The sequence below is a fragment of the Rattus norvegicus genome, chromosome 5, assembly GCF_021556685.1.
Source record: "Rattus norvegicus strain SHRSP/BbbUtx chromosome 5, alternate assembly SHRSP_T2T, whole genome shotgun sequence".
NCBI lineage: Eukaryota > Metazoa > Chordata > Mammalia > Rodentia > Muridae > Rattus > Rattus norvegicus.
The window spans coordinates 147,580,569-147,603,000 of record NC_141538.1 but is presented as its reverse complement, the minus strand read 5'-3'; the positions used below and the strand labels follow the sequence as shown (position 1 = coordinate 147,603,000).

Sequence of the window (22,432 nt, the reverse complement as noted above, 5' to 3'; positions counted from 1 at the left end):
CCCGAGTCTTAATATGAGTGCCCTGGGGGAATCACAGCCCTGTTAAGGGTAAACTGAGGCCGGATCATCCCACTCTAGGTGCTCAAGAATGAATCAGGAACAATCAGAAACACAGAGCATTGCTGGAGGCTGGGGCCCCCCGCTGTGGTCCTGAGCCAGGGGAATGCCTGCCACAGGTCCTAGGTATCTGGGCAAAAGTCTTTCCCAACCGCAGGAGACACCGGATGGTTCAAGCCCAGGACCTCGCTGCGCCCTTTCCTGCCTTACGGATCCCAAACTTCTTCAGAGAGACAGATCCTGGAAATTTGGGGAGTGGGGACGAGGAACCCCTTCTCTGCAGCCGGACCTCGCCCTCGGGGCACGGCCGGTGGGGAGGGGCGGTTTGCCGCTGCGCTGCTACCGCTCCCCCCCTGCCCCCGACGGCCGCTCCCGCCGCTCGCGCCCCGCCCGCCCCGCGGCCCCGCCCGAGCTGCCCCCGCCCCCGCAGCTCTCCCTCGGCCTCCGCCGCCCAAACTTTTTTCTCCGGGCGCGTCTCCAGCGGCGGCCGCCCCCGCGCATGGGCGCCGCGCTGCAGGGGGCCTGACCCCCGCCGCTGGCACCGCGCGTCCCCAGCCCCGCGCCATGGCGGCCCGCGCGCCCCCCGCCGCACCTGCGGCCGACGAGCCTGGGAGCCCCGGCGGCCCCCCGCGCAGGAAGAAGTCCCGCTCCGGCCTCCGCCGCGCCTTCAGCTGGCTGCGGGGCAAACGGCGCAAGAAGAAGGCGGCTGGGGCCGAGGGCGCCGAGTCCGCCGCCCCGCGGGCCAAGAAAGCGGAGGACAAGGCCAAGCGGTCCAAGGGCAAAAGCCGAGGTGAGGTGGCCTGGCACCTGGGTTGAGCGCGCCAAGGGTGTGGCAGGGTGGGTCCTCTGGGGTGGGTGGGTGGGGGTCGGCTGTATGTGGACGGCTTGTCCCTTAGGCAGTGGTTTTGGATGAAGTGAAGAGCCCAAGGTACCATAAGATAAGACCTGCGCCGCTCCAGGGACACAGTCTATCCAACTTTGAGGGGCAGAGACCCCTGTCTGGGGCAGGGGTCCCCCGGTTTAAGCAGGAAGTGCTGGCTGGCTGGCCCTCCTGGTGGAAAGACACTTCCCCTCTCCCAGGTTCTGCCCTCTGCTGAGTCAGGGGGTCGGAGATTTGACACTGGCCAGGGGCCAATGGGAGAGGCAGGTGGCCTTGGGTCTTGGAATGGCAGTCTCTTTGGGTCTTTAAGGTCAGCCTACTCAAAAAGGAGGTTTTTTTTTTTTTTTGCCCTCCAGGTAGATCCTGGTTACCAGCTCCACAAAGTACTCAGCGCGGAGTCCTTTGCCTTAGGTTGTTAGCAGTGTTAGCTTTTCCCATCTCCACACCCCACACCCCCCTTACCTGGGCCAAACCACAAGCATCCACCTCCTGAGTGGTGAGATCACCATCCTGAACCAGAGGCCGCTCCTCCTCTCTCAGTACTCTCCCTAGTCCCCGTAGGAACCTGCTTGTGTTGAAAGTGGGGAAACTGAGGCGCAAGTGAAATGGGCTCTCCAGGTGAACTCCAGCAGCCCTTTCCGAGTCTTTGGAAGTTTTGAGCCCATGGCTCTCCCTGGAACCTAAGGGATGGGAGGCCCGAGAAACAGAAACGGGAAGGAACAGGGAGTCTTCTATCCCTGTTAAGGTCACTGTACTTTTGGCCACTTGTCCGGCTTTCCCCTCATCTCCTGCTTCTACCTTCGGTTTGGTAGGGAGACCTTTAGTCTCTGCTAGAGGGTAGAGAGGCCAGCCGCTGCTGAAGTTTATCTTTCCTATACCGCCAAGTTAAAGTGTTGAAGGTGAGGAAGTGGCCTGGATCGGGGCCCATTCCAATCTAGCTGTGTTTCCCTTCGGTGTCCTTTAACTACCTCTGGCAAGTTAGAAAGAACGTTAGGGGTCAGGAAGAGGGTGTAAAGCCTCTTGTATGATTGCATCCGGCCCATCTTCCTTTTGGAAAAGGGCCCCGCTCCCTTGCAGCCCAGCCACAAATAGAAATTTGGGCGCTTAGATTGAGATGGATGGGCCAAGCCCTGAGGGAAGGTTTGCTTGGGGTGGTGTTTCCAAGTGTTCTCCAGCCCCTAACTGGAGGGGAATGTGTCCCAGGGCTCCCCACTAGAATTCAGGGTGAAGTTATACCCCTCTGACACAGAGAGCTTGTGTCAGAAAGGCAGCAATACGGGTTGTGGTCAGATGGTCAGGCAGGATAGTGGTTGAGTGGGCTATCTTAGGGAGGTGACTCTCTTTTTCAGGTGACCAGCCTGGAGGCAGAGGGCTATAGGGGTAAGTTAGTACTTGAGCCTCCTAGGGTTGGCAGGTCAGCGGCCTAGCCTCCTGTCTTGTGTTTGGTATTGAGTAGCACTGGGATTTCTGGGCAATAGGCTGGCCTCACAGAGTCCACGTGCCTGGGTGACACCCTCTGCCCTGAGCGGTTGTCTTTCCGAGGCTGCAGGTGGCCGCAGGTACTTCTGAGGGCAGCCTGCTCCCTTTTGCTCCAGCCTCCAATTGTTCAGATTGTTTCCCTGTCACCTGCCTGGGCCAGCTTCTTTTCTGTTTATTAAGAGAAATAAATCCGATCTTTCTAATCTCCACTGGCCAGGAAGGGGAGGCTGGAGGCTTAACTCTTTCAGGGCAGATGACCATCAGAACGGAGACTGGGGAAGGAGGGATCTACTAGGAGCTTTTTCTGGAAGGACTGAGAGGCCTTTGTGGGAAGCTCAATGGGTCCGCCACAGTCTCAGAACCAGAGATCGAGAGACACAGGTCTCAGCTCCCCTTACTGCTCTTCTGTAAACCGGGAGATGGTGCTTACAATGTGATTTTGAGCTGCAATCTCCTGTGCCCCCCCTCCCTTCCCACACTCTTCTTCCCCTCATAGCCTTAGCAGAAAGGAGGAAACCTGACATTGATGGATTACTCTGAATGTGTCAGGAGACTTACATTCATTTCCTCACTCGATCCCATTTGCAGAGCTGGACGTAGTGGCAGCACACCGCCAGCATTGGAGTTGCTGAGGTAGGAGAATACATTTGAGGCCAGCCTAGACTACATATCAACACCTCTTCTCAATGGGGGTGGGGGTGGGGGTATCCCATGGGGCAAAAACCCTGAGGCTTAGTGACGGCGAATGACTGATTTGACAAAAACTCAGATTGATATTCACAGTCAGATGCTTCAGAAACCAACATGATTCTTCAGAAGACACAGAGGGGAGGCTCGAAGGTCTCACGCAGCCCACTCTACAGAGAGGCAGCCTGGAGAGAATTGCGGAAACGGGATAGCCTGGGCAGAGTATCGAGGGGCAGGAAAATGACTTTAATTCTGGTATCGCTACAAAGACCCATGACACCGTTGAAGCAACTTCACCGTGAGCTCACAGCTTCTGTCATGGCCTCATAGGAAAGAGAGGGGACACAGCTGTGATGACCTGGGACCTTTTCCCAAGGTTCTCATGAGGGATGATATAAAACTTACAGGAAGGAGAAGTCGACATGGGATGCCTGGGGTTGCTAGATTGGGCATATAAGCTTAGTCAAGTCTGCCAAGAGTGGGCTCCAGTCTGGCAGGAGTATGGCTCATGGGGACAATTCCTCTGTCCCTCTCAAGCTACAGGACACAGGCTGCCCATTCACCCTTCCATGCCTGCCCTTCCTTATCTGTCAAACCAGGGTGTTCAAGAATCCAATCAGATATCAGACATGCAAACCCTTCATGAACTCAGGAGCTCGGCCCGGTGGTGGCAGGCTTCCGATGTGTGGTGCCCAGGGCCTGGGAATTAGTTCAGTTCATTTTTTCTTTTCTTTTTTTCATCTTTATTAACTTGAGTATTTCTTATTTACATTTCGATTGTTATTCCCCTTCCCGGTTGGTTTCCGGACCAACATCCCCCTAACCCCTCCCCGTCCTCCCCCCATTGCCACCCTCCCCCCAACAATTACATTCACTGGGGGTTCAGTCTTGGCAGGACCCAGGGCTTCCCCTTCCACTGGTTAGTTCAGTTCATTTTAATCCATGTTTTAGTCATACCTCAGACACACGCATGCTGATTCTGATGTGGAGTCAAAGAAGGCGGAGTCTCACCTTGTCTCCCAGGAGGAGGCAGACATAAGAGGAAGTTGCAAAAGCAAAAGCAAACAGGTGTCCCTAGTTTCCGGAAAGATCGCCTGGATGAGTGTGTAGGAACGAAGTGTTTCTGGGACCAGTGCCAGGACCGGTCCAGTGACCAACCAGGGAAGACTTCCTGGAGGTAGTGGGCAGTTTGTGGAAGAAGAGAATTCACAGGACAGTTGACCTGAGTCAGATAGACTAGGCTTTCCCCTGTGTTTGGAGGGACAGGGAAAAGTCCTCAGGATGAAAAACAGATGCTCAAGGTCGGTTGGCCTTGGTCCGCAGTCAACCATTGCTCAGAGTGATGGGGGTTACTGAGGCTAAGACAGGAAGCGTGAGGCTAGGGATGTATTTACCCAGCATGCATGAAGCCCTGGCTCTGATCTCTGTCCCTTGTCCCTGGCACAGAAAGAACTGGGTGTGGTAGCACATACATATAAGCCTAGAACTTGGGGGGTAGCGGCCTGAGGTGTTAGGAGTTCAAGGTCATTTCAACTACCTAGGGAGGTTAGGCCAGCCCGGGATGCGTTGTCTGTGGAAGGGTTGTCAGTAGCGACCATCTTCAGAGGTCACACTTTCTAAAGTAAATGTTTCTGCAGATGAATTTCCACCTGGAGAGTCTGCGAAAGAGCTTTCAAAAGGGCCAGCTTTGTGGGAGAGCCGTGCGGTCCTTGTGATAGGCTTTGACACTGAGAATTTAAGAACTCCTTCCCGTGGGACTTCTGAAAAAAAAAAAAAAAAAAAAAAGAACTCCTTCCCACTTCCAGAGGGCTGTCCTTGGTGTGGGTTTGTAGAGTCTAGGGTGGGTTTTGTTTGCTTTTTATTTATTTTTTTTAAAGACTTATTTATTTTACATATGTGAATACACTGTCACTCTCTTCAGACACAGCAGAAGAGGGCATCGGACCCCATTACAGATGGTTTTGAGGCACCATCTGGTTGCTGGGAACTGAACTCAGGACCTCTGGGAGAGCAGTCAGTGCTCTTAACCATTGAGCCATCTCACCAGCCCTGTTTGTTTATTTTTAAAGTAGACCCTTCACTCCCCTGGAGGGGTCTATCTTACATCCTTAATTTTTTTTTAGATGGGCAGTGGTGGTGCCTTTAATTCCTCTACTTGGGAGACAGAGGCAGATGGATCTCTGAGTTTGAGACCAGCCTCCTGTCTAGAGTGAGTTCCTGGACAGTCAGAGCTACATAGAGAAACCCTGTCTGGAAAAACAGAAAACAAACCAAAATTTAAAAAAAAAATACTTTTTCGCTGGGGATTTAGCTCAGTGGTAGAGCGCTTACCTAAGAAGCGCAAGGCCCTGGGTTCGGTCCCCAGCTCCGAAAAAAAAGAACCAAAAAAAAAAAAAATACTTTTTCAATTTACTTTATGTGTATGACTATTTTGCCAGCATATGTATGATGTGGGTGTGCCTGGTGCCCATGGAGGTCAGAAGAGGGTGTCAGGGTGTCAGATCCCCTGGGACTGGGGTGACAGATGTTTGTGAGCCACCATGTGCGTGCTAGGAAATGAACCTCGGCGAGAGCAACAAGTACCACCCAGTCATCTTTCCAGCCCTCCTCCCCTTTTTGAGACAATCTCAATGGGTCCTCCCTGGCCCCCTATTTGGCCTGGAACTTGCCATGTAGAACAGGTTGGCCTTTTTTTCCCCGGAGCTGGGAACCGAACCCAGGGCCTTTCGCTTGCTAGGCAAGCGCTCTACCACTGAGCTAAATCCCCAACCAGGTTGGGCTTTCAAGTGCTGGAATTAAAGGTACACACCCTCATGCTCGGCAACCAATTAGTCTAAATCATTCTAAAACACAGGCTTGGGGCGCATTTTGCTTGACGCTGGGTCTGCTGGCTTTTCAGTAGCGTTTCACGACTGTTCACAAGCTGTCGTTTGATGCGCATTTCCTCTGTTTAGGATGTGCTTGCCTGTACTTTTCTACCCAGTGAGCTCCTATTCATCCCGTAAGGCCCCACCGTCCTTATCTTTGGGACGCCTAGACTTTAAAACACTCTGCCTAAGAGATTTAAGCTTGGGAGAATTTGTTTTTGTGACCCTCTTTCCTTTGGGTAGGCGGCTCGACCCAGATATTTAGCTTGGGGCCCGGGCCATGTAACGGACGCCGCGTTCTCTCCGCTACAGTAGAGTGGTTTTTCACAGAGGAGGCAAGTGGTCCTTCTGTCCATCCTGGGTACTGCCTGCCTTGGGTTTAGACAGAAAAGGAAGACTTAACGAATATCTGAAATGCTAAGTACCTGCTGCATGCCAGGCACTGAGTGGGGGCGAAGAGAGAAGTCTCAGTCTCCAACCTCAGAATCGGAGCGCGCAAGCTGGGAAATCGGGAATCCAGGCCAGAGTGAGGCCTGGTGGCACAGGACTGCAATCCTGGCCCTTGGTTGGTAGAGGCAGGGGGATCAGTTTAAAGTCATCTTCACTACACGGCAAGTTGGGGGCCAGCCCGGCCTACCTAAGACATTGTTTGAAAAAGCTAAATCAAAAGGAAGAAAAGGCGCAACAGAGATGCTTGGGGGAGGTCGAGGACAGCTTCCTTGGGGGGCCATGTGCAAAAGAATTGAGGGGTGCGAGGAAACTGGAGTCAGGGAACTTGTGGCACTGGGCAGGTGGGCATTAGCTGGGTTTGGGTCTGTCTGTCTGGGATTATGTGGGGTCAGTCTGTATCACTCTACTATCCTGAGGCCAGGGGCTGGGTTAAATGGTTCTTCCCTTGATGCTGCCCAGCGCAGGGCCTGGCACCACATGACTTTGGGTCACAGTTGATCCAGCATGGACAGCTTTAATCCTAGATAGTCAAAACGGATACCATAGGGAACACATCCACGGTACTTACAGACAGACCCGGAGAAGGGGTGATTTGCTCAGGGTCCTGCTCCTTGGGGAAGCTGACCTGAGCTGGCTAGATCCTTCTGTGGGACTGGAGCCCACCCTCGCTGGGCCAGGCTGACTTTAGCTTCCCCTACTCCTTTGTTCAGACTTCAAACAGAAAAGCCCTTCCCAGAGAGGTGCCTCTATCGGGGTGGGAAGAGCAGGAAGGAAGCCAGGAGGAGCTAAGGGAACCTCCCCTTCCCTCTCTCAAGACACCTTTAGGCCTTGTTCCAGGTCTCTTGCCTCATGCATGGATCCTGCCTTCTGCTGGAACCTCTCTCAGGCCTGGAAGAGCCTGCCGTCTGTGGCTGGCTATCTCCTGAATCCCTGAAGCAGCACTAGCCACAACTGGGGTAGCCTGAGCTGTGACTAGCTCATACACATCCGCCAAGACCCCCCAGGCTCCTCCACCCCCCACGACAGTGCTCTTGTCATCAGGGAGCAGAGCAGGACACCCTTCCACACCCCTGGAAATCCCCTCTCCCCGAATACTCAAGGCCCTCTCAGCTGCTCCTGGCCTGTCACATGCTGAAGGACTGGAATGAGAGGAAGCATTGTATAGTGGCTTGGCCCACAAGGAGCATGGCGGGGTGGGGGGAGAGTGGGTCCACAGTCCCCAAGGCCACCGCCAGCTGCTTGGCTGAATTCGGGAAGGAAGGAGGTGAAGGCAGCTGCCTTGGGCTGGAGGAATGAAATCTTCCACCTTGCCTCCTATTAGAGCCCACTCCTCCTGCCGCACTGTTCTCAGGGCTGCCCAGCAAAGGGCTCATTGCTCTGTTCACAGCTGGCTGCATGACTGCCACTGGAACAGCTCTGCCTGCACCGGCACTGAACCTGAATCTTGTGGTAAAGTCTGTGATACCTACTAGGTTCCTGGGAGTGGAAGGAGATAGATAACTCGGGCCAAGCCTTCTGCCTGGTTAGGATGGTCTCTCCTGCAAGTCTCTAGCTAAGTGGAAACGTCACCACCATTCCGTAAGCAGGGACGGTGTCCCGAGGTACCCAAGGTTGATAACCATGCGGTTCCTGGCGGCTTGGCCCACCATACTAGTCCCTCTTACTCCCAGATCACCCCACTTCTCCTGTATTTGGCATCCAGGGACCAAATCTCTTCTCCAGGATGCTGTAGTAGGTGCAGTCTTCAAAACAGAAAGCACCTACATGCATGTGCCATTACCATCACTCGGACCAGTGCCATCACCACCACCCGGACCAGTGCCACCACTCCCACTACCAGACAGACACAAGAGTTGTTATTGCTTCCACACAGGTCTCACCTTCTCCAGCTCCACCTGACTCAGCAGCACACAGGGCACGTCTGAGCCTCGGTCGTCCAGGGTGATACACACAGTTCCTACCCTTGTGGATATTTTTGTGGTTCGTCAGGCAGATACCCAAATAATTTGACGTCTTAAGACGAGTGCTAGGATAGGGCACTGGGCAGTCCTGAGGTGCGACCAGCAACTCACAGGGCAGCATTAAGGCCTGTGAAAGTGTAGAGAGCTGAGGCAGAGAGAAGGGTCCATGGAGGAGCAGAGGGTCAAGCAAAGCGTTGGAGAGGAAAGAGATCTTCCAGGCGAAGACAGGAGTCAACAGTGTGTGTGGGGAGGTCAGAGGTCACCTAGTGGGACTAGGTCTCAGTTGGTAAAGTGTGTCAGCTAGTGCCTTTGCCTGCCAGCCAGCCAGCTCACCTAGCTCTGATTCAGGATTCTATTCCCTTTGCAGATTGGTGCATACTGCTTGGTACACAGAGCATGTCACATCAGCTCTTCAGGGACAGCACCATTGTTAGCCTCAGGTTCTTAGTAAGAGAACGGCTTCAGGGAGGGTTGAGTGTCCTGGAATTACTGGGCACTCTAGCAGGATGGTGTCATAGAGAAACTTGCTCAGCTGGTAGCTGCCACAATACTAGAAACCAGAACCAAGGGTTCTGGACTCCTAGCCCAGTCTGAGAGGCCAGGCAAAGTGATGCTGATGGAGAATTGCTGTCGAAGCTGCAAGGCAGTGGGTTTGTAGGGCCGTGCTGTGCTCATGGACAAAGAGGTGAGGGCCCTTGGGCAGCTCAGAAGACTTTGAGAAGTGCTAGGGCTTAACGAGAGACTTGCATGAAGGGCACACTGCTCTACAGTGTGATACATGGGTGGCTTCGGATGTTAGCACGTATGTACACTCGCACACAAACAGCAAACAATTGTAGTCAGACTCAAACACAAAAGCATAGTCTTCTTGATAAACATGCATATATATGTACACACACACACACACACACACACACACACATGGTTACAAACTTAAATAAGAACAAATCACTGATCCTGAGTGACATTGTGACTGACAGTCACAATGCTAAGCAATTACTGGAAAGTACATATTGGGATGTGGAAAACAGACTGAATACGGGCACATGTTCATCACACAGGATTATACTAGTCAGAGGCCATCCAGATGTTCAGGATGGAGCATACACATCACGTCCACCTATACAAATGCATAGGTGTATTAATGCCCACAGTTCCACATGGACGTCCAGGCACTCATCCTTCAAGGTCATGCGGAGACAGATAGAGAAAGGCAAGGAAAAATGTGGGTACAGGTGAGCCTAGATGTGACGCCTAGCTCTGTAAATTAATGCTCCTTGAATATGGGTCAGTTACTCTAGTTTCCCCATTGGTAAAAATGGATATGACAGAAGTACCTACCTTGTGGAATTATTTTGTGGATGAAGTTGAAACACCGCATAAAAGCAGGGAGCGCAGTGTGTCGTACACATTAGGAACTTAGTAAAAAGATGCTACTATTATTTTCAGCTCCCCAAGTACAGAGATACAGTTAGTTCCATACATGTGCAGGTTAACAGTCAAGAAAAATACACAAACACGTGACACTCACGGGGTGGTGGCCGGTTGGCCGGGCAGCAGCAGGGTCCTGCCTGTTTGGAGGCCCGCCCCTAGTCTCCCAATTCCACTGCAGTCCTTGAGATGCAGGCAGCTGGGCTGGGAGATTCCCCCCACCCGCCTACCCAACCTGGACCATCCGAGCCCTTCCCAGAGCGCTCAGGGCGGGGCGGCTCAGCAGGTCTCTCTGGTCCCTTGGAGGGGTGGAGCGGGCAGGCCGCGCGCCAGGCCCCGCCCCTCCTTTGGCCCCACCCCCGGCATGACCATTGGCCGCAGTGCTAGGGGGCGTGGCCGGACTGGGGCTGGGGGCGCCCGCGGTGGCCGCCCGCGCGTCTCGCTGCCTCCCTCCCGGGGCTGCGGGCCCGGCGGCCGGGCTGGCTGGGCCGCGCTTGGGTGCTTGTGCCGGCTCCCGTGCTCACCATGGGCAACTCACACCACAAGAGGAAGGCCCCCAGCGGTCCCCGGACCCGCAGCTTCTGGCGCTTCGGGCGATCGGCGAAGCGGCCCGCAGGTAGGGGTGGGGGCGGGGCAGGCGGGGAGGAGGGTCCCTGCAGTCGCCGGCGGTGCTGCGCTGTCCCCTCCCGGGGCCTGGTGGGCGTGAGAATCGGGGGGCCGGGAATCCGCTCAGATCCCACCCCTCACATGCGCACGGACACACACATACCCACTCATATCCGCGGGCGGGCACGCGTACATTTTCACATCTTGCACACAACACCCGTTCTCATGTATGTCGGTGCAGAGACCAAAACCGCATACACAGTCACACCCACACACTGGCACCCCGACACAGATCCTGAGGCACAGGTACATATACCTGTGCATACGGTTTACATGGCCACATGAGCTACACCCACGCTTAGGTTGACACACAGGCACACATATGAGTCATGTAGGTACAGTTGTCCAGTGTCTTAGGCACTCAGCTGTACACACAGGGTCATAGGTAGATTCTAAGGCGCTGTGTACAATACACATGGACATGCATACACAACACACACACTTGTACTCCAAACCTTTACCCCCAACAGTCTGAAAGTTTGCAGGAGAGAGGGACAACAAAGGTAGGAGGAAGAAGCAGGAAACCAGGGTTGAAGGCTAGGGACCTCCTCCGTGCGCGAGCGGGAGTCCAACTGGTTCCCCGAACCCACCCCCACCACGCCACTGCACCTTCTCTCGGTCCCCCTAGACCCCCGCAGTTTCCGAGGTCGCCGCCCCATTTTCCCCCATTCAATGCAGCCATCGGGCTGGAACGCTGTTGCAGTCCTTCCCGGCGTGCTGCGGGATCCCTCCGCGGGTCACATTCCAGTCTCCAAGGGTGGGGGCTAGGGAATGAGGAAGGCCTCCAATCCCCAGGCTGAGATGGCATTCCTGGTCTTCCCTTGTCAGTGCGACAGTTCTGGATATCCCAGAAGAGTCCCAAGGGGTTCTGGAGGGAGTGCCTGGTTTTCTCACCCTCTAAATGCAGACCGGGGAGGGGCAAGGTGGATTTAAAACTGCACCCCTCCAAGACGGGGTGGGGGTGGGGCTTCAACCGAGGCAGGTCTAATAAGTATGGTACCTGCAGGTCTGGGGGAAGGAGAGTATCAAGGAGGAAGTGGGATGATGGGGGGCCCTTGTGGGAAAATCTCCCTCTGTTCTCAGGATGGCCCACATTTAGAGAGAACAGCGTGGATCCTGATGATCTCATTCTTCTATCAGCTCCCCACATAGGGGTGATGGGAAGCCTGGGTAGGGAGAAGAGGGGGTCTGTTCTCAGAGTGGCACTGCCAGAGGCACTGGTGACCTTGGTCGGGATTTTGTTTTGTTTTGTTTCCTGGGCCTCCATGGCTCCTACATTGGGCCTGTCTGAAAGGAGGAAGCCTCAGTGCAGTTGACCTGGGACCCTTAGAGTTTTGACTCGCCATTTGGAGGATGAAGAGATTGGGGTCTAGAGAGAAGGGCCTTGTTCAAGGTCGTTTGCATTGGATGGTTTTGGGTTGTCGTGATGGTGATCAGACAGTAGGAGGGGTTAATCCTGCTCAGGTGGACTCTTGACGATGATTCCTCAGAAGGTGGGTGGGTGGATGAGAAATTCCTGTAGTCTCCCCGCCTGTCAGCTGTGAAGTTCCGACTATGGTTCTATCTCCTTCGATCTCAAAGTCAGCAGGGCTAGGCCAGAGAAGGGTTCTCCATTTGCTCCCTGATGGTTCATTTCATGGGTTTGTTTCCTGAGAACCAAGTGTGGGTGCAAACTTACCACTGAAGGCGAGGGTAAGAAGGCGGCGTTTACAGCTGGGCACGACAGTCAGTCTGAGGGCTGAGGAGAGGAGAGAGAGTTTGAGCCAGAGGTCTCACTTCGCTGAGGCTGCAGCCTCTCACCTAACTCCCAAGCACTGGGAGCCCCCAGGCCTGGCTCTGACATTGGGCTTCACTCTGAGGCTCTCAGGGACTCTTCTGACCAGTGCTATAGCTGCAGGGCCACTCAGGCTCTAAGGTGTTGCTAAGAGGCCCCGGACATTGTCAAGGCAACACAAGGCCAGGGCTGGGAACTGTCCCAGGCTGTACATCAAACCTGTTGTCCTGGGGTCGGTCTTTGGACGAGCTGCAGGAGCAGCCCTGGAGTGTTGGCAGGCTAGAGGGCACAGCTTTTTTGCAACTGTGAAATGTGGGGTGGCATAGAATTGGGACTGGGCATGGAGGTTAGGGAGAAGTAGTTTGTTTACTCATTTATTTGAGACAGGGTCCCACTATAGTTTTGACTGTCTGTGGAACTCACTCGGTAGATCAGGCTGGCCTTGAACTCACAGAGATCCACCTGCTTCTGCCTCCCAAGTGTTGGGATTAAAGGCATGGGCCACCAGATCCCTCCAAGTCTCAGTCCCTTTATTCTGGAGTTGTAGGCCTGGGGTTGGAAAGCCTGCTCACTTTCTTAGTCTGTGGGGCTGAGGAAGTATAAGACAGCCAGAGAGACTGAAGTATCCAGGTCACTGGGAGCCAGTGAAGGTGTTTGAGAAGAGGGCAGAGCCCACAAAACTGGTGGGTTAGGAAGATGGCTCCAGGGCCTAGGCAGGTGCAGGTAGGGCAGGTTAGGGTGGGGGTGGGGGTGGGGTTGGCGAGAGTGGAAGCTCAGAGCCTATTGCAGTAATCCAGGGGAGAGGTGATGGGGTGAGGGCTTCGGCAGGGTGGGGAGTGGAGGGAGGAAGCAGCAGAATTGACAAAGGCCTGGGATTATTGGGATGTCGGGAGCAGTGGCTAGGGAGGCCTGCTTGGGTGTGGGCTTGTCTCAGTGGTTAGTGTAGTGAGAATCAGGCCCAGTGCACACCCCCTTCATTAACTCTCTTCTCTTGTAGCCGGTAACTAGAACTAAGCCGTTGTCTCTGTTTTGCACATGGGTAGGGAGAGCTTAGCAAAGAGAGGTCACTCGCCCAGTGCTACAGAGAAGATGGCTAAATTGTGCCATGTGCCCAAGCCGGTTCCCCTAACCAGCTCATGGGTGGATGGGCTTCATGTCCTAACTGTGGTCCACAGGTCTGAGATAACCCTGAAGCCTGGGCCCTATGGTGAGCACAAGAGTAGGAAGCAGCATGGGAGAGGGGCAGGAATTATTGAGGCCCCAGGGCTTAGAGCATGAATAGACAGAAAGGGAAGCACTGACAAAGGGAAGATGGTGTCCTGTGTTCCTCAAATGTCTGAGTGAGGAAGGCAGAGCGTCCCCTGGGCTCAAGACATCGCATCCTGCTGTTTCAGCGTCCAGCCCAGCATGTCCTCCCAGGCCGGTCGGGTGCATGGTCCTGGGGAATGAACACGGCAAACTAAGAGTTCCAGAGAGCCATCTACCTTCTCTTCCATTCCCTCACACTGTCCTGTCAGGCACCAGGCCTGTTGGAGTTCCGTTCCCCTCTTGTAGGTGGAGAAACCGAGGGAAGGGGCTGAGGGGTCAGACTGCCCGGGATCCCTTCCTCGTGTCCTCTCCTTGAATCTAAAGCTGGAGGCCTGAGGTCTTCCAAGTTCCAAGACTAGAAGGAGGTCTGAGGGCCCCCACTCCCTCTTTGCCCCCTCTTCTTTTGGGGGAGACTTGTGACCAACTGTGTGATATCTGATTGTGTGTGGACTTTCTAGATAAGGGCCTTATCCAGCTGTCATAGATCTGAGGTGTCCGTGATAATCTGAGTCTTCTTTTTTCTTTTTTATACTTTCTTTTTTATTTTCTCTGTACTGGTGTTTTCCTGCATGTATGTATATGTGAGCATGTTGAATTCTCTGAAGCTGTCATGTGGGTGCCGGGGAATGAACCTGGATCCTCTGGAAGAGTGAACTATACTCCTAACTACCTTTCTATCCCATGAAGGATCCTAAACGGGTGTGTGTGTGAGCGCGCGCGCGCGCGCGCGCGCGCGCGCGTGTGTGTGTGTTTTTGTGTGTGTGTGTGTGTGTGTGTGTGTGAGAGACACATGATGCAGGCTTCTTAGAGATTATCTTTCCCACACTACACTTAGGGAAACTGAGGCCTCGAGATGGTGATTAAATGGTAGTTGAGGGCCTGCGGGAGCGCAGCCAGGGTTGGACTCGGCTTGTTCCTGGGCCAGATAGGGCGAGGTCACTGAAGAGGGATACAGAGCTGATGTTAAGTGTGCTTTATCAGGCTTTATCTTAATGGCCATTAACTCCACTTGAGATTGGAGGAGAGCTCCGGAAGTGGGCAGGGGCAGGAAGTGGACAGGGGCAACGAGCAGCCGGTTGCATGCAAAGGAAGAACATGGTTTTGCAGCCGGTCAGAGCTGGCTCAGAGCGTGACTTTCCTCTATCTTTACTGGCCACGTGACCTCGAGAAAGTCACTGACCCTTGAGCTGTGTGCCTTAGGGAGTGGGGATCTCCTCAGCTGGTCGTCAGCAGTACTCGTTGCTGCTGTGTTGTGAGTGGAAGGCTGCATTGTGACAGGGCAGGGCCAGCTTTGATCCAGTTCTGTGTGCTTATGCTGCATTCATTATGTAGCTTTTCCTTTTCTCTTTCTCTTTTTGGACAGGGTCTTACACAGTATAGACTGGCCTCAAGTCCTTCAGGAATTACAGACAGAGACCACTGTGCCTGCTTTTATGGGGTGCTGGGGATCAAACCCAGGGCTTTCTGCAAGCATTCTACCAACTGAGCAAATCTCCAACCCAGCCAATCAACTATTTGTTTTTCTCTCTCTCTCTCTCTCTCTCTCTTTTTTTTTTTTTTGGATTTATTTATTTACTTACTGTATGAGTGCACTACCACTCTCTTCAGACACACCAGAAGGGCATCAGCTCCCATTACAGATGGTTGTGAGCCACCATGTGGTTGCTGGGAATTGAACCTGTGGAAGAGCAGTTGGTGCTCTTAACCATTGAGCTATTTTCGTTTTTCCTTCCTTCCTTCCTTCCTTCCTTCCTTCCTTCCTTCCTTCCTCCCTCCCTCCCTCCTTCCCTCCCTCCCTCCCTCCCTCTCTCTCTCTCTCTTTCTTTCTTTCTTTCTTTCTTGACAGTGTTGTGTGTCAGACCCAGAGCCTTTTCTGCGTGCTAGGCCAGATGCTCTGAGCAGTGAGCCATATCCTCAGCATAGCGCTCTCTCCTTTCTCTCTCTCTCTCTCTCTCTCTCTCTCTCTCTCTCTCTCTCTCTCTCCAATCATTAATTTACTTATTTTATGTTTAGGAGTGGTTGACTATATGTAGATATGGACACTGCTTGTAGGTCTGTTCACCATTATGTATATTGTGCCCCCAGAAGATCCTCTGGGGACTGGAGTTACAGATGGTTGTGAATCTCCATGTGGGTGCTGGGACTTGAACCCCTCTGGAAGAGCAGTCAGTGTCCTTAGGCACGGAGCCATCTCTCCAGTCCTCTCTTTGAGACAGGGTCAAACGTGTAGAAGTCCTCCTGCCTCTCTCTCAAGTGTTGAGATTATAGATGTGGTCACTACACCAGCTAGCTAAGTGACTTTCTTGAGTGCCCTCAGGCACGCTGAGGGGAGGTGGACATTACTCTTGCTTTACCGAAGAGCAGACAGAGGCTTCGACAGACCTGGTTTATTTGTCCAAAGCCTGGAATTCAATTCTTCTGGTTCTTATCCCTTTCCCCTACTGATTCATGCTGGCTGCTTCTCTGGCATCCATAAAGTGGGGCTAATCACAAAGGAAAGGACTTGAAAAATTCAGTGTTCCCTGGGGTTACTATGCCATTGTTGGGGCAAATGCTGACCTGGAAACTCCTTAGGACATTTGCTGTGTTATTGTACTAATTCCTCCCTGCATTACTGCCTGTCCCCCTAGGGGATGGGATCCTCCCCTTCACCCCAGTCACCCCCCCCCAATATTTACATTAGAACCTGCCTGGCCTGTCAACTCTGCTCCTGCTGAGGTGGGGCTGGACACTGGGAGAAGGGAAGTAGATTTCTCATCTTCAGAGGTGGGGTGCACCTTCTTTTGGTCAGGGAGGGGCTGAGGTTCTAGCTACCCTTTACTCATTAACAGAGTTGGGAGAGCTGTGGCATTTTACGTGAGGTCCAGATTTAAATGGGGACCTGGTACTTCCTGGTTGGGTGACCTTCAGCAAGTGAAGTCTCTTTCCCCTGAGTCTCCTCCTGCCCCATTGTAAAAAAAGCAGCCTTCCCCTTGCCCTTGGGCGGTGGAGGAGAAAGTGCGGACGTCCATGCACATCCTTCTGAGTTAGTTATGCTCCGTCCCTCTGTTGTCCGCTTCTGACACTTCCGTTCTGCCTCGAGACTCTCTGTCTCAGGGAGCTCTCTGGGGCTGAGACGAAGAGCCTCTAAACACCCTGAATCCCGGCTGGCCAAGGGCAGAAGAGACGGGAGCAGAGGGTTGGCCGGAGGGTGCCAGCTCCCGAGCAAGGCCACCTGGCCAGCTGTGCCCTCCCCCCCTCATTCTTCTCCCCTGAGTCAGGCCTGTTCACTTGTGGGTGCGCCGCGCACCCCCGCCCCTTGCTCTGGAATGGGGCAGGTTGAGGCCTCACCCCATAGAGGATGTTGCCAAGAGAGTACGCACGCATGCGCACACGTGAGCATGGCTCTGGAGGGAGACAGGCTCTTGTCCCTATCCCTAGGCTCAGGAAAGCCCCTGGGTAGTAGACACACACACCTGCCTTCCTGAACAGGCAGCCACTTGGCAGGCCCTGTGTGGGCCTGCAGTCCTGCCAGTAGGTGAGGTGGCTGTAGGCTGGGGTGGCTCGTGTGTGCTTGGTTGGTGTAGGCCTGGATGTGTCTGTCGGTCGGAGGAGATGGCCACAGAGGAACGTTCTCAGGACACATGCCTCTTCCCCTGGCCATGGGCCCTGTCTGTGTTCAAGAGCTTGGCTGGCTGTTTCCTAGTGTACCATGCTTGGTGGGCCATGTCAAGGAGCAGGAAGTCTTCTTAGATCCAGAGGCCTCCTCCCTCAGGCAGGAGCAGGAGCTCTTGGATGCAGAAACCCCTCCCTCAGGCAGGTGGGGGTGGGGCGGGGCCTTTACCTCAAGGTCTCTGCCCAGGCAGCACCTCTGGACTGTGAGATATGCCCCGAACTGGGGACTCTAAGTGTGGCCTTGGAAAGCCCCTCTCCTTTCTCTGGTGGTCCTCTGCTTCCGAGGTGTCCCTCCCTATCAGATACTCGGGCTGCAGGGCCCCTCCCTAATGAAGCCACTGGTCCGGAGATCTATTCCTGGGGTAGCTCAGCAGGTTCTGGGTAGGAGGAGAGGTATTGGGGGCAACCAGATGTTATCAGGTGAGAGTCTTGACCTGACCTTGAGCTTGTGTCACCTCCCAAACACAGAGTTGGGGATTTTGCAGCCGTGACCTTGAATGCCAGTGGTGAGTTTAGGACCTCTGGGCGAAATTCACCCTACCCCCAACTTAGCACAAGCCCAGCCTTCGGGGAGGCTGAAGGAAGGTGACTGCTCTGCACCCTGAAAGGGTCAGGAAGCAGCCGAAAGCTTGGGAAGTCTCCTAGCTCCCAAGCCTCCTGGGTCCTTGAGTTACTAGGAGAGTTCCTCCCTCCCACGACTGTGTGACATCCGCAGGGAAGGAGCAGCTTTTTGCCTTTCACCAATACTTGCTATGCGGAAGTCACCACACGGGTGTCTAGATAGGAGAGGCTGATGGGTCCTGCCTAGAGACCGGGGTAGCCTGTGCTTCAAGGCCTCCAGTTTATTGAGTCCCCCCTCCATCCCCCACTCCCGAGCAGGGAGAGGTCAAGTTTGAAGCTGACACAGTCAGTAGAACGTGACTGATCGGTTCAGACTGTTCTCAGTGAAAAGGCTTCTGTCACTTACGCAGAGTGAGTGGCTTCCAGACTGTAAAATGGGGTGAAAGTGCATACTCTGGGCAGTGGGTGGAGCTCACTACCCTGGGCAGGTAGGTCACCTAGTGCTTACCTAGCATGCAGGGATCTCTGGGTCTGCTCTCCAGCAGCACAGAAATTGGGGGTTAAGGTACTGGTCTGTAATCCCAGGGTTTGGGAGGTGACAGAAGTTCACGGTCAGGTCGTTTAGTGGGCAGAGTGCTGCAGTCACAGAACTACCTGTGTAGGGTCCCTGGGGTCCACACGGTGAAAGGAGAGAACCAATTCTACATTCGTGCTGTGGTGTGTGCACCCACCCACCTATACACACACGCAAAGTAATGTAATAACTACAAAATAAATTCGAAGTCATCCTTGGCCAGCTAGCATGTTTGAGGTCAGTCTGGGCTACAAAGACCCTGTATTTAAAAAAAGAAAACAGTAGGCTGGTGGCGTACATCGTTAATCCCAGCATTCAAGAGGCAGAGTCAGGTGAATCTGTGAGTTTGAGGCCAGCCTGGTCTACAGAGGGAGTTCCAGGATAGCTAGGGCTACACAGAGAAACCCTGCCTTGAAAAAACCAAACAAAACCAAAAGAAGGAAAAGCGGGAGAAAGTGTCTGTTTCTACTACGCGTGCTGGCACATACCTGTTAATCCTAGCAATTGAGAGTCTGATGCAGAGGGATTGCCACAAGTTTGATGCCAGCCTCAGCTAATATAGATCAGGTCAGCCAGGCCTACTTTATTTGTTTAAAAAGAAAACAATCAGAAGTGCCTGCCTCTCCAGAGCGCTGTGGAGACCCTGCTACTTCAGTGCTGTGTATCCTGCCCCATAGATGTTTGTTTGGTTTTTCAAGACAGGGTTTCTCTGTGCAGTCCTGGCTGTCCCCAGCTCACGCTGTAGACCAGGTTGGCCTCAAACCCATAGAGTTCGCCTGGCTGGCTAAATGTTTGTTTTCTAGAGTGAGGTTCTAGCTAGTGCTTGAGCAGTCTCTTGAGAGACCAGAGCTAAGTGGAGGAGGTGCAAAGGGGGTCTTGCAACTTTAGAGTCACCGAATTCTTGGCTCTTCAGGGAGGGGTGCAGCCATGGAGGGGTGCAGCTTCCCATCACAGGAGTGTGGGTTCCAGCACGACACAATTCACAGACCCTTTATTCTGAGCTATGGTGGACTTCTTGGAGGGTATCATTCATTGTAAGTCCTACCCAGCTGAAACCGTCAATGACTTCCCAAAGTCAGGTCCGGGGGTCATCTGGCCTGGTGCCTGCCAGCCCCCCAACTCCCACCCCTCCTCACTCTTTTCCAGCTGTGCTGGCTCCACGGTAGAGAAACTCACACTTCACCTGAAGCACTCTGCCTGGCTAGAGCCTCGTGACTCGGGAACTTCCACCTTGGGACTGGAGTTACAGAGGGTTGTGAGTCACTGTGTGGGTGCTGGGAATGGAATCCATGTCCTCTGCAAGAACAGCCAGTGCTCTTAAATGCTCACCCAGCTTAGCCACCTCCCCAGCTTCTTTTGTTGTGGTGGTTTTCAGTTTTTTGCTTTTTTTTTTTCTAGACGGTTTTCTTTTGTAGACCAGTTAGTTTAGAACTTGTTACCATATGCCTGTCGTATGCTGAGGAACCAGGTATGCGTCACCACACCTGGCATGTTTCTTCATTTTATTTTTGTATGTGCATATGCCTATGTGTCTGCCCCTCACGTGTCGGTGCCTGAGGAGGCTAGAAGAGGGTTTTTGGTCCTGGAGGGAGTCAGAAGTTGGTTATGAGCTATCCAGTGTGAGTTCTGGAAGCCAACTCCTCACGGAGCCATCTTTCCATCCTCCTACTTCTCCCTCCTTGTGAGAGAGGTCCTTGCTGGGTAGCCCAGACTAGCCCGGCAGTCACCGTGTAGCCTTGAATTTCCCAGTACTGAGATTACAGGTGTGTGCCAGGTGTTGGCCTTGCTTTTATGCGAGGTCAGAGGTCATGGCTTGTGTGATGGATTTGAAGGTGTGTCTGAACCTTGACTCCCCCTCCCCCTTCCCCCCTTCTTGTCTCCTCCCCCTCCCCCCTTCTGAATTCCACCTTTGAGTTGTTTCTGGGCTAATTCTTTACTCCTGTGCATGGTGAGCACATATTCAGGATGGCTTCTGGGAAGAACTTTAGGCTGAAAGAATAGGTCTGTGTTGAATCCCCTTGCCTCTGCTGTTTCTCAGCCTTTCTGAGGTCACATCGCCCAAGTGGGAAGAAAGTTCTGTAGAAAGTGTGGGGTTGAAGTCTGTGAGTGGGGTGACTGTTACTACCATCAGCCACTCTGATTCTCCAGGTATCTCGCTGGCCTCAGTTATGTGTTGTATTCTGAGGCCAGCTCTGTCCCTGTCATCCTCACAGGCAGCCCTGGGTTCCTGCCTGGTTGTTCTGTGAACTGAACTCTTTCCTCGGGCAATTACCCTAATTAGCCACGATGGCTGGGTCTTGGGCACGGGCATCATGCCAAGTCTGGTCTGGTGGCTCTTCCACCTACCATCTGGCAGCTGGGACCCTTCCGTCGGCTCCGGCACCCAAATGTTTGGACAAGAACTTGGGAGCAAAGTCAGTGACCCACAGCTAGCATTGTGTCGTCTCTTTGGTCTCTCCAGTCGCATTCAGTAGCAGCAAAGCACCCGGTCTCTGGGCCTCAGTTTCCTTGTATCCTGCCTGGGGGTGGGGTGGGGGTGGAGTTAGCAGATGGGCGGGGATCTGTGGCAAAGGTGGGAGGAGAACTTGGAGCAGCCCCTCCCCCTCCTGCCCGAACTCTGCCAGGCTGCTGGTTGGGAGCTTGCTTAGCATCCCTGCATCCCGAGTCCCTCTGGGGCTGCGCTGTATAGAAGGTGTTGTCTAGTGCTCTGGGGAGGGTAAGGTGGAGACCATCTGCTGCAGACATGGTAGTGTTCCTGGGTCGACACCTCCCAGCGCTTCTGGAGGTCTTTAAGAAAGGTGAGTGGGTGTGGCTGTGGGGGTAGCCAAGGGTGACGGCTCCCTTTGCCGGACCCGTAGGTTGGTGGGGATCAAGGCTAGGAAGAGTGATGAGGTGGGGGGTGCTGTTTACTCGGCTGTCTGCGGTCTGAGTCTGCAGCCACGCTTTTGTCCGGCGGCTTTGTGGCTGCCTTTGTCTGAGTGCTGCGCCTGTGATCTGGGAGGATGGACCTGGGTGTCTCTGACCTTGGAGTCTGCTGTCCTAGGGTCAGACTGCCTTCCTGCTGGGATACCCACTGATTACTGGGTATAGTTCAGTTCAGAGAGAGGACAGCCGGCCCTCTCTGGAGTCATCTCTTCAGTGGGAGAATCTCTCAGAGCAGCAAGGAAAGCAGACCCTGGGAACCACATTTGGAGAGGGCAGTTTTGAAGGCAGAGACCAGGTGCACTCTTTTTCCTGGGAGCCTGACTTTTAGACTTAGATGGTGACTGTAGGAGCTATAGTTTCTTGCGTTCTTGGAGGGCAGGGGTCCCTTCTGGGAATGCAGAGTTTAGTCCTGGCTGTCTGAGCCATTTGCTGTGACTGTAGGAAAACATTTTCCACTTGAGCCTGTTTCTCCACTTGTAAAATCATGGGATGGAGGGGAAACACCCAAGACCTCCTGGGGCACCTCTTAGCTCTGCCTCGGTGGGATTCCTGTGGCTTCTGGAGGCTGGTCCTCTGGCACTGAAGCATACCGAGGAAAGATGGCAGGTGTCTGCATTGGAGACCCAGTTCCTGGGGCTTGGGGTGGGGGTTTTGTTACTGCTCCTCTTCAGGGTACTGCCAAGGTCACATGACCTTCCCAGCGCTTTTGCTTATGTTGTGGGATTCATTTGAAGAGGGGCTGGGACTGCAAAGTGCTGACACAGCCCCCATCCTCAGGATTAGATGACTAGCCCCTCTGTGGGCAGAGCCTGTAACAGGATCCTCTGTAATGGAGCCCTGGCTCTTCTGTACCTGGGGCCAGGCCAGGGCTTCCAGGAGAGGCCATACCTGGCCTGTTCCCCCAAGAGAGCCTAAGTTCCCTGTGGGAGTTGAGGGGCCTGATCCCTCTTCTCCCCTCCCCTGCGTATCCTTCTAGAGGGCAACCATATGAGTAAGTAGGTGTCCCTGGCCTATTCCTCCCTTAGGGTTTTCTGGGAATCTGATTGTGACTGACAGCTCTGTGGTTTTTCCATGGCATCTTCTTGGACTTGGGCCAAAGGGCTATTTGAAGAAGGTGGTTTGTTTTCCTTTAAAGTGAAGCTTCAGGTCTCGAGGCAA

The 22,432-nt window shown here is 53.8% G+C and overlaps 1 protein-coding gene across 3 annotated transcripts in view; it reads left to right on the top strand.

Annotated features, from left to right (window-relative positions):
* Positions 1-485: 485 nt before the first annotated feature.
* Nhsl3 (NHS like 3) overlaps positions 486-22,432 on the top strand; it is a 28,936-nt gene continuing 6,989 nt past the window's right edge. Inside the window, 1 exon segment of one of the 3 annotated variants that reach the window (NM_001415956.1) lies at positions 486-847. In NM_001415956.1, the coding sequence (NP_001402885.1) occupies positions 622-847 (226 nt within the window). In that variant the 5' untranslated portion in view covers positions 486-621. 3 annotated transcript variants of the gene reach the window in all.